The sequence below is a fragment of the Mirounga angustirostris genome, unplaced genomic scaffold (assembly GCF_029215605.1).
Source record: "Mirounga angustirostris isolate CCGP_5_RB_7025 unplaced genomic scaffold, mMirAng1.0.hap1 SCAF_8, whole genome shotgun sequence".
In the NCBI taxonomy this organism is placed as follows: domain Eukaryota; kingdom Metazoa; phylum Chordata; class Mammalia; order Carnivora; family Phocidae; genus Mirounga; species Mirounga angustirostris.
Genome location: NW_026991716.1, coordinates 48,960,624 through 48,972,890, shown reverse-complemented (window position 1 = coordinate 48,972,890; position 12,267 = coordinate 48,960,624). Strand labels below are relative to the sequence as shown.

Genomic DNA, 12,267 nt, shown 5'->3' with positions numbered 1-12,267 from the left:
GACAAAAATGTTTAAACAGCTTGCATCTCAGAAAAGCATGAACTTGCCGGCAGAAACAGGGGTCAGCCGGTTGTCTTCCACCTGCACAGGAGTGGGGGGGAGGGGGCAAAGTCGTCTGTGAAAAACAGGCTACTTCCACAGACCTCTGGAAAGAGACCTTTTGCAGAACGGACATCTGTCAGATACACTGCAGTTCTCAAAAACTAAGTTTCTGATTTGTCTTAGAACTCAGGCAGGACAGGTGAGCACAAAGGAAATCTTTTATGACACTGGGGAACACTGGTCCACTAGCTTTGGCCAGCCAGGTTGGGCTTTTAGTTTAAGTGGTAAAGCATGAGTCACAGCCTGACTTAACCCACTGTATGTCCTGGAGGTACGGAAAAGATCTGCTGAGATAATTAATTCATTGAGGGGATGAGTAAGAGAACATTTTTATTTCTTGCCATGGCAGTCCTCCCCGACCTCTAAGCCAGGAACGTGGAAATGTGCCCATCCCACCCCATCGGTCTCTCCCAACACACCATTCCCACCCACTATTCTCAGGTCTGTGCGGACAAACACTGGCGGACACAGATGTTGTTCAGGGGTACCTACTCCAAGTTTTCAATAAAATCGCCGAGAGTGGTAATTCCTAACAGTATTTATTAACCACCTATAGGACCAGCGCTACTACTTTGTTTGCTTAAGTTAACTACTTGGGAATCCCACAGTTTGAAGAGCATGTCCAAACAAATTAGGTTTTTCACTAGTAACAAGTACCATTATCCTTTTTAACCCTTTAAATTTAGGGGCAACTGAAAGCAAAAACACTGGAGTCCAGCTATGATCTTTCTTGAGGGTGAGATTCGAGATCGGGGAAAAGGCTTTCTGAGTAGAAAAATACGAGCTGTAAAAGAAAAGGAGGCTGGAGTTGATGCTATAAACACCCTCTCGCCCTGATATACACAAACCTCACATAAAAACTTACTTGCCAATATTTTCAGGCAGGGACTGCAGTGAGATGTCATTTACGGAAAGACACGTCAAATTCTGTAATTCAGGAAAGCTTTCCGGCAATCTGCAACAGCAATGACAACAAAGTGCCGTTAATTGAAAAAGTAAAGTGCGTGTACGGTGTATACAGGACATAAATGTGATGATTCCTCCCATATGCTAATTGAAATAACCTCCTAAAAATCACAGTATAAAGGCATGTTTGCCTTGTCTTCCTAGACAGAAGACATCGATAAGGAAAAAAAACAAGGCTTGGTTTACCTAGAAGTACAGGGGCATGATAAATGCTTGGTGGGGTGATCCAGAAATAATTACAGAGGAAAAGATACGCAAGCTCTCAGAATAAAGGGGAAAAAAAAATGCTGTGGCACTGCCCAGTGCCTCATGAAAGAAACAGATAAAACAGCTGCTGTAGCTGAAAGTGCCTATGAGGGAGAACATTTTATTGATTAGCAGAAAATAAAGAGAAAGTTTAGCCCAGAAGATTATAACAAAACACAGGACAGCGGCTTAATAATCTTTTTTCCTCTAGATTATAATACCCAGGGCAAAGCTATGGATTACTCAGAATTGATCAATTGACAGCAATTGCTGCTTTCTTAATACTTTTCTTTTAACTCGATTTAAGATGCCAGTCACTTGAGATAATTCTATCTTTCACTATGTCCACACAAAAGGAAATTTTTTTATACTTCCCTTAAACTCTACTGAAGAGTGAGGTTTCAAAATAAAAGTATTCAAAAACTTACCAAGAAAGTTCACTTTCAGTATTTCTATGGTTACCTCCAGTTACGGAGGAAAAAGAAAACTAAAGTTAAAAAGATCTCATTGCATCTAAAATGCCAAAGGTCCTTATACGTAAATCTGCTGATATAGACAACAGAACACATGACTAATTTTTTTTGGGTGGGGGGAGGCATGGGGAGGGAGGACTTCTTTCCTTAGTGATAGTCTCTATACATTAGAATCTTTCATTTTTTCCTCTTTCTAGCAAATTCTAGGTTACTGTTTGACATTAAATACAGGTAATTCCAAACTTCAAAAGTAAATCCAGGCCCTGCAAGATGAGAGTTCTAGGATTTTATTATGACTGAGATACATTCTCAGGAATGGTTTCGACAAAGTTGAAACCTCTTCCATAGCGTTAACAGAGGTTAAGATTGTTTATTTACACTTAAAAAGATGCAACTTTATCTGCTGCCTGAGTTTCTACCTAAAGCACATATCATTTTATAATTTTAAAACTAGCTAAAATGATCTTAAATATAAGGAAAATGTATTTTGAAATGGCTGACTTCCTTTTTTACTGGCTGTCAGCATTAAGAGCCAAACTGGTGTGTGTGAGAAGGAAGCAGACTTTGGGCTAGGGGAAGGGAATTCTAGTCCGAGCTGCTGCTCAGAGGCCGCATCATCTCAGAAGGCCATTTAATCTCTCAGCCTCGTTTCTTCAGCCATAAAATAAGTAGGTCCAACTCAATAATTTTTCAGGTCCTTTCACCTTATAGATAAGTCGTCGCAATTCTTAAAGGACTGCACCTGCCAAATCCAAAAGGCTTTACTTTAAGAAACCTCCCATATGTCAGGCCAGGATAAAAACTGAGTAAAGCCTCCTACAATGTGGGTGTGTTCTGGTCCAGGGAGTTTTGAGATAATGCTAAAGTCATGTGTCAGCAGGCATTAGAAAAGGAAAACTAAAGAGGTAGAAAAGGGGATTAAGCAATTGAATGGCTAAAAAAAAAGAAAAAAACCTCCAGGGCAGCATAATGAGTATTTCCCAGCTGCCTAACCCTACAAGCTGCCTTAAGGATAAATAGCTTAGTTCAGTTCAACAAACACTTAACGGAGTTCCATTCCAGAAATTAAGGGAGAGCTGGACATAAAATGATAAACACTAGAGGAATATAAGTTAACTCTCTCAGTTTAATTGGGGAGTCTTGGTCAAAGCGATAATTTAAATGTAAATTTCAAGTGTTAATGAAAAAAATGTTCTACGCATAGAACATTTCAGAAGCCCAGCAGAGGGGACTCTGGGGAGTAAGTAAAGGCTTCCCAAAGAAATGTCATGCTGAATATACACCTTACAGGAGGGCAGAGAGACCAGAGGGTGAAACAAATGACCTATGAGCACTTTATAACAGTCGAGCATGACATCTGACACAGGGAACCGGGTGCAATGAACGTGGAAAGACAGGCCAAGTTTAGATCCCAGGCAGGGGCGGCTGCATAGCACCCGGAGGAGCAGGGACTTCACCTCATAGGAACAGGGAGGTACAGAAAGGTTTGAAGAAGAGGGACAATTGTATGGATGATGGTTAAGAAAGAAGACAAGACTTGAGGGCAGCTATGAGTTAGAGCTTACTAGATTTACTATTTTTCATAAAAATAGAGGTTATTAGTAACACAGTCACTGAAATTCAAAAGAGGAAAATCAAAAATATTTTTTAAAACGTATTTACTTCTTAAAAATAGCAGATATGGGGAAAACAACACTAAACAGACATTCCCTGGCACTCCATACCCAGAAAGACCCAAGCAATGGGTGATACGTATCTCAAATTTTAACCTCATCTCAATTTTCCTATGTATTAAAAAAAAAAAAAAAAAAAAAAAGAACAGAAGGGAAGAGGGAAGGGTACCTTTCTTCTGAGGTTGCTTACAGAGTCTAGAAATCATGATATGGACCCACCTGGCATAGAGACACCTCTAGGACTTTTCCTGGGGACTGCGTCTGCATTGCCAGGTGCGCAACAATTCAGGTAACCTGGTAACACAGGTGCCTGGAAGCCAGTGATCAGTGGCCTCGTGACTCAGCCAGGAGCCAGGAGGGCTCACAACAGTGCCACGTAGCTACGCCCAGGCAGCGTGCTGTGTCATACTAGAAGGAGCAAGCCCGGAATCAGTAGTAAGACAGGGACAGGGGGCTCTACGTGGAGGAAGAATCCCAAAGAAATACTCACAGTTACTGCTAAAGTAAGGAAACAGTGGTGTGGGCAGAGTTTTTGTTTGTTTGTTTGTTTGTTTTAAAGGGCGAGCTAGAGGACAGTTATAGACTGTTATAGACAGTTTCATTACTGGAGTGGAAAAAAACATCCCTTATTAGGACTTCTCCTTGGATAACTAGAGGGTAAGTTCTCTGGGAGTTTAGAACTCAGTCTTACCCCACAAGACAAGATAATCAATAGGGGATTTATGAACTACTTCAGTGCTTCACACGGCTTCAGAAATGTAGTCCTCATTCCTGTTTTGTATACTCCACAGTGCCTCCCTTCATCCCCTACCAATATTCTTTCAATGTTCCATCAATAGCACAAGTGTGCCTTTCACTGCACAGTGTGATTTATAAGTAAGTATCTGTGAAGGTCAATCATCCTTGATAGAGATGACCATCCATCTAGGTACCCCCACAATGTGTGACCAGGTTGTGTTCATGGCTTGGTTCTCAAAAAGGATATCCTCAGTACTATAGACAGCAAAGCAAGCAGAAAGGTTACCTAGTCAGTGGGTTTCCGCTGAAGTCAGCTATCTGTAGTGCTTTACAGAATGAGATGCTTTCTGGAATTTCAGGAATATCTGTAGGAGCAAAGAAAACATCTGTCATTTACCACCATTGTTAATACTTTTCACCATCCTCAAGATGGACCACAGTCACAAGAGAATATCTAGTAAGTACTACCTCTATTCAAATGTGGCATGGATTTCTAAAGTATTTTTCTACATTTATTTTATATTTGCTTTCCTAATAGAAGATACATTCTTAGTAGAAGCACATGAAAGTATTAAAAAGCCAACACACATGGATGGACCTTGAAGGCATTATGCCAAGTGAAATAAGTCAGAAAAAGACAAATAACGTAGGAACTTACTTACATGTGGAATCTTAAAAACAAACCCAAAAACAACACATGGGAAGGGATCAAACTTGTGGTTACCAGAGGGGGGGAAAATTGGATGAAGGTGGTCAATGGTACAAAATTCCACTTATAGGACAGATAAGTACTAGGGATATAATATGGACAACACGATGACTATAGCTACCACTGCTCTAGTATATTTGAATATTGGTAGAGGAGTAAATCCTATGGGTTCTCATCACAATCACAAAGAGAAAATTTCTTTTCCTTTCTTTCTTCTCTTTTTATTGTATCTATATGAAATGATGGATGTTAGCTGAATCTGTTGTGGTAATCATTTCATGATATATGTAAATCAAACCGTCATACTCTACACCTTCAACTTATATAGTGATGAATGTCAATTATTTCTCAAGAAAAAGTGGGGAAAAAAAAACCCACCACCATCAAGTCCCACCACCCAATCAAAAGTCACTGATGGTATTCTGTCATAATTCCCATTAAGCTATTTTTCCTTACATTTTCACATAGTTGTATCAGTACACAGTATTCTAGAGTATGCATTTTAAAATCATGGGCTTTCTTCTTCTTGGTATAAATATAACAATTTGGAAAATACACAAAAGTCCAAAGAAGAAAATGAAAACCACCAACATTTCCATCGGCTAGAGAGGATGATCTACTCTGATGTATTTTTTTCATTGCCATCATACACATGCACACAGTGTATATAAATAGATATTGCAAAATACTGGATTCATGCTGATTTGGGTTTTTTTCACTGTACATTATTTTACAAACTTTTCCCCATCTTTATTTGTCCAAACAGTTTACCATTTTTAATGGCAGAAAACCCACTGCATATATTTTCATACTTCATTTAATCAATCCCTCATTGTTAGACATTTAGGTTGTTTCCAAGTTCCTGATGTTATAATTATATTTATATCCATTTCTGATTATTTCCTTAGGCTAAGCTCCTAGAATTGTAATTACTGTGTCGAAGGCATTAACAACTCTACAGTCTTCGGTAAATACTATTAAATTGCCTTAGAGCAAGGCAAGTTATACCTGTTTATACTTCCATCAGCCTGAACAAGGTGCCTAATTCAACACTTCTCCTCCTCCTTTCTTTCTCTCATTTTAAAAACTGCCAATATTGGGCACCTGGGTGGCTCAGTCAGTTAAGCGTCTGACTCTTGATTTCAGCTTAGGTCATGATCTCGAGGTGGTGAGATCGAGTCCTGCGTCGGGCTCCACACTGGGCATGCAGCCTGCTTAAGATTCTCTCTCTCCCACTCTCTGCCCCTCTCCCTACTCTGCTCTCTCTCTTAAAACAAACAAACAAACAAACAAACAAAACCCTGCTAATATTATTGGTAAAAATAGTCTGGCAACATTTGTTTTATATTCCTTTTATTACTAATATTTTTTTTTTTACTGAATATTTTTATTTTTATTACTGAATATTTTTCCCTATGTTTACTGGTCACTAAATATCGTGATTTTGAAATGACCAAAATTGTTAAATTCCTCTTTCTCTTGGTACAAAACGTGGGGTTACAGCTTTTAGGGCTTTAAAGATTAATTTCATAGCATTTAATTTCAAGGTTACATTTATTTTGGACATATTAACATTAAGAAGGCCTAAAATAGAAAAGGTTCTCCTGGTCCCATGCTGTTTCTTCTACTAGTTCTACAAATGCAAGCTGAGCCAAAACATACCTAATATTTCTCAGGTGGGGGTGGCAGGAAGAAGGGAGAAATAAGGGGGAAAATAGATGCCCTGGTCCAGCAACTGCAAAGTAATCAGAAGCTATATAAACGCTTTCAGTTCAAACTTAAAAGTCAAAATCATTTAAATTTGTGGTAACATTCTTGTTACAGTATTCTCTGCCTTGCACGGTCATATAAGGTAGTAAAGAACAAACATTATGACCCTCATTTCATAAATATCATAGCTATATACACAGGCACACATACTTGAGTCCGGAATGGATTTTTAAAACACACAAATGTTTTAAATACAAACACACTGGGAGGCCCTTTTAGATGTTTACCTTACTTCATCTCAACATAAATTATTTTAACTTCCATTGTACAAAGCGGACAGTAAGCCTCAGAGAGATGAAATGGCTTCCTCATCATTACAGGCCTATTCCAAAGAGTGCTTGAGCCTCCCATGCTGAGATCACAGCACCATCATGCTTAAGAATGAATGAACACACATAAATCCATCACAGGACAGGCATGGCTCTCCAGGCAAGTGAGACAGTGACACACCGTGGCCTGCCTTGGTCTGAAAGGTGCTGGTTGGCCTGTGCACTCCATGACAGTCCCTCTTCTGCCACTACCTCAGGGCTTGGTGAGCAGTCTTTATAAGACTGAGGAAAGAAGTGCACATGTCACACCAGTTACCTCACAAGTGCCAAAGAAGATCAAGCCGGACACAGAAGTTACACAGCAACTTGTTGCTCTGTCCAAGACAAAAAAAAAAAAAAAAAAAAAAAGCAAGGAAACAGAGAAAGAGGGAAGGTATGTCCATTAGGTGCCCCTCTTAAATATTCTTCAGAGCACTAGAAACATCACTGAGGCTTGGGAAGATGGGTCTGTCAAGGGAACACATGAAAAGCAGCTGTGAGAAACTCTGGTCAGGGCTGGAATCCAGAGATCTGAGAGTAACAAAAGCAAATGCCAGAGAACAGCATAGCTGGACTCGGTCCACACAGAGCTGACAGAGAGGTCTGCTTCATAGGAAGGCATTCCCTCCTTAGGATAACCTGCTCATACACACAGGAGAAGTAGCAGATCAGCAAACAGAACACAGGCCTCCTGACTCCCAAGACCATTTCCTTCTACCATATGCACATTATGAACTTGAAGAAAAAGAATGTATCTGCGTGTACAAACAGAAGCTTTAGACAAGGGCAGCAATGGTGTGGTTTGAAGAGTCCTGAGTACTCGTTTGCTTTAGGTTGCTAAAAATATTGGAATAAAAAAACAAGGAAGAAAAACATCTACTCATCCTTAAATACCCAGCTAAAATGTCATATCCTCAGGGACACCTTTCATGGGTCCCAAGATGAGGCTGGATTCCCCTCACTCTCAGTTTCCTCAGGCTTCACCTTTGTGAGATCTGTGACAGTTTTAATAATTTTGTTTGCAGTCAACCTCCCTTATTAAATTTTGTGTTCATTGCAAAGAAAGACTTTGTGGGTCTTGTCTGTTGCTGTTTCCCTAAAGCTGACACAGTAGTGAGCTTAAGCAGTACACAGGTGTCAAATGAATAAATGAGAAGCTAATGTTACTAAGGCCCTATAAGAACAGTTGCTCTCTCATTTGGGTCATGAAATATCCCCGTAAGGTTAGTATTATCTCCATTTTACTGGTAAGAAAACTGCTTAGTCCCAGATCTCTGACAAGAAGGAGTATAAAGCTTGTAGGTTATTCCCAGCTGAAATCCCCTTTGATCCTTAAATATTTTACTCAGGACAAATAGGAGGTTTGAGAGTAAAAATACGAAAATATATATATAAATGCCACCTTCTCAGTGAAACCTAGGCTGACCACCAACCTCATTAAAAAACTAATTTGAGGGGCGCCTGGGTGGCTCAGTCGGTTAAGCAGCTGCCTTCGGCTCAGGTCATGATCCTGGAGTCCTGGGATCGAGCCCCGCGTTGGGCTCCCTGCTCAGCGGGGAGTCTGCTTCTCCCTCTCCCTCTGCCTGCCTCTCTGCCTACTTGTGCTCTCTATCTGTCAAATAAATAAATAAAATCTTTAAAAAAAAAAAAAAAAAACTAATTCAAATCCTTTCCCCCATGCCAATTCTCACATTCAATTTCCAAATCCTTCTCATATTCTCCATCTTTTTCTGTCCACTCCTATTATCAACTTAGTTCAGACCTCAGTCATTTAGATGACTAGAATATCCTCTTAAATGGTCTCTCCCTGTATCCAATTTGTCCTCCATCAAATCCAAACAGCCACAAGAGCAATCTGCACCAGTTTTCTGCGTTTACTAGTTTTATGCCAAAGGGCAAACTACTTAACCTACCTGTGCCTTAATTTCCTTATCTGTAAAATGGGTCACCAACAGATTTTTTTTTTTAAATTAATGCCAGCATATCATACCTTTGGTGCTATACAAGATCAGAGAAAAGAGAAAATTAGACAAAGGACACTTACATTTTGAACCAAATAAGAGCAGAGGAGAAAACCAGGCATGAATGGGACACTGAATGCAGCAAGGAGAGCGTAATCCCTGGGAAAAGATTGTACAGTATGAACTTCAGGATATCAATACGGGAGTATGTGGAGAGAAGGCTGAAGCGATCTCTTGATAATAGATTACCAAATGCCAGGTTGAGCTATTTACAATTAATTTGCTAGACAAGGAGTTCCCTCTTCTATAAAAAGGGGATTAATCACCTCCGGCTTAGGGCTGTCCCAAGGATAAAGAAGAGTAGCATGAATAAAAGCACACAGCACTCTGACCTCATTCATTAATATTTGAGGGAGATCAGTAGAGAGGACCACTGGTTTCCATTCAAGGCCAAATAATCTGAGGAAGAAGAGTAGCATTATTAATAGAGATGAGAGGATTTAGAGGGCTTTTCCCATTGTTGTAACTATCTGAGAAGTAGTAGCGATTAACTTCTGAAGAAACATCTATTTACATAAAAATATCAGAAATAATGAGATTTTCATCTACTCATTAAGGAATGTACCCCAAAACTTCCACTTGCCAACATCCACCTTAGTTCAAGCTTCCATATAAGGTAAAACAAAAGATTTTAATCATATTTTTCATTAATTCAAACTAGCTTTGTCTCATCTATGTCTAATAATAACAGCATAAAATTTGATATTTACAAAGTGTCTTTGAATGATTACACAAGTAAGTAATCTTTTCCCTACAACTTTCTTAAGATAACCTTTAATTTGGACCCACTCGAAGCCATCATTATTTCTGAATCAGAATTGCCTCCAATTAGTGAGATGTAATTGTACTTAAAAAATAGTGAATCAGTAATTTACTAATATGACCAATGCTACCGCCTGTATACAGGAAATGGATAATTACCCCTAAACTCTTATCAGTGCAAAATATCTTCACCACCACCAGGCAGACAACAATTCTGGCATCATTAGCCCCCAGGGCTTCCAAGACAGACTACAGCTTTCACCACAGATATTATCGGTTAAATAGTGATTTAAAAAGACATCCCCTGCCCTTCCTGGCACTCATATTCTTTTCTGGATATCCATTTGTGACACATCAAGCTGAGATTCTACCTTCCCCACTTCCCTGCCCCCACAAATACAGAGGCTTAATCCACATTCTTCGGCGGGGATTGAGGGCTCTCTTCCCACATGCCCAGAATCCTCACGGTGGACCACACCCTTTCCTGAAAAGCTATCGCCATTTTGGGACCCCTCTTGTGATGGAGATAGATTGGACTGACGGATGTCTCAGGTTCCCTCTAAGCATGTGTGAGTTTACAAACATCCAGGGCATTTCCTTTCATGGAGGACTGTGCATAGACCGCCTGTTTAGACGGTAGCCCCCGTCCATTGCACAAGTTCTTTCTGAATAAATCAATTACTTACCGGCATTTCTTGTTCTATATACATAGAATCTCTTTTCCTCCTGGGCTCAAGACCCATTTGAGGTCAGTAAGTGAGAATACTAGGTTCTCTCCACGGAGAGCACCATAAAGCGCGATGCAAAACGAAAGTCTTAAGTATTTTGGTGGCTATTCTCTAGGATTATCTAATTCATGTTGACAGCATTTAGTCATAGGAAGTTGAAGAAGACTAGGAATGCTTAAAGAAATCAAATGATGACCCCCCCTTCCCATTAATTTGTTGTTGTTTTTTTTTTTTTTGTAAAACTGCAAAGAATAACATTTTAAACTTCTGGGCCTGTTACGTGGCAAGTGGGTAAGCTGAAATTTTATCTTTGAAAGTGGAGCAAGAGCTCTGTAAGCAATCATCTACACTTACTGCCTCAGCACGACTAGCTCCACAGCAAGGCGGCTGTGTTAGCTTTGTTAGTACAAGGTGCTAGCAAGGTCAGGGACCTGGATTCGGTCCAAGTGTGGGGCAGCCTCTTTCCCTGGTTCCGGCCGTGCTACACTCTGAGGACCCTTTGTGAAACTTGACTGAAAAAACAGCCATGGCTGCGGAGCCTGTACTGAGCACTTAAAAAAGTGTCATGCATGAATCTGCACTTGGCACAAATTAACTCCCGTAAGCCTTCATGATAACTAGGAAGGCTCCTGGGATCGCCTCCATTCTCTGGATGAGGAACGGAGGCACGGCAGGGGGGACGGGCCTGGCCAGTAAGCAGGAGGGCCAGGTTTTGAACTTAGGCTTTCTCCCCGCAGAGTCTGTCCTCCTCACCGTAAACCTGTCTTGTCTCTAGAAAGAATGTGTGAGGTCAAGAGAAACCGCAAAACCCAACCCTAACGGCCCCAAGTGTAGCAGAGCCTCTGAATCTTGAGAAACTCCATGGAAGTGTGCCATCCCATCTGACAGCTTAGGACAGCCTCAAACTTTTTGCTTCCCGAAATCTTCTGATTAAACAAAACCAAATACTCCATTTTCAAGATAACGTAATTAAAAATACCGAAGTAACAAAGAAGAAGCTTTAAATTTAATCCTATGGTATGGCTAACCTTGAACAACTTTTGGTTATGACGCAGTATTGAAACTAAGTATAGTATTTGATTAAGAACATAATAGTAAAATGTTTCCTCGTTATTTCTTGCTTAATGTAGCTCCCACCAGGCAAGAGAAAGAATTTAATCAGCACCACTGACAAAGAGGCAATACAGTGTCACAAAATTTCTATTAAACTTTCCTTGAATCCCCTCAGACAGACTGGGCCTCCCACAGTGCCCAACACTTCTCTCTGTAAGCACTCTGCTCAAAGGCGATTAGCGATAAACTTTACTCAGTACCTTGCTTCCCCCTAGATGTGTCCTCACTAACTAGCTCAGGCGTCAGTTCTACAATGTCTGCAGAGGCTCCCTAGCCTTTACCACAGCGTAGGTCTTTAACAGGCTGCCGTTCAACAATACGTCCTTACTCACCGCACTGGGCCTGGATCAGAAGAGAGATCCCAGGGCCAGCATCCTCACTTAACATAGGTAAACGTCCACTGCTCTGAGCCTCGGGTCCCTCACAAAAGGGGTGTTCAGGTTATCTGCCTCATCCACCAACCAGGGCCACTGAGAGGTAAAATGAGGTAATATACAGGATAACTTGTAAAAAGTAAGGAAATGGAAAGGACTAAGAGAGGGGAGAAAAAGGCAATTCTCCTCAAGTGGCACTGACTGGTTTTGAGTGTGGGTCGCTTTTTATATCAACTTGTGGAGTCTGTGGCATGTGTTTTCTTGCCTTCTTCTCATCCCCAACA

The 12,267-nt window shown here is 40.5% G+C and overlaps 1 protein-coding gene across 1 annotated transcript in view; it reads right to left on the bottom strand.

The window, feature by feature from the left end:
- The window catches only part of LRRC1 (leucine rich repeat containing 1), a 129,240-nt gene that overhangs the window by 45,561 nt on the left and 71,412 nt on the right, over window positions 1-12,267 (bottom strand). Inside the window, exons 3-4 of the mRNA XM_045867025.3 lie at window positions 4,485-4,563; window positions 968-1,057 (exon numbers count right to left, since the gene is read on the bottom strand). Coding sequence (XP_045722981.1) covers window positions 968-1,057; window positions 4,485-4,563 — 169 coding nt within the window. The remainder of the gene's footprint in view (window positions 1-967; window positions 1,058-4,484; window positions 4,564-12,267) is intronic.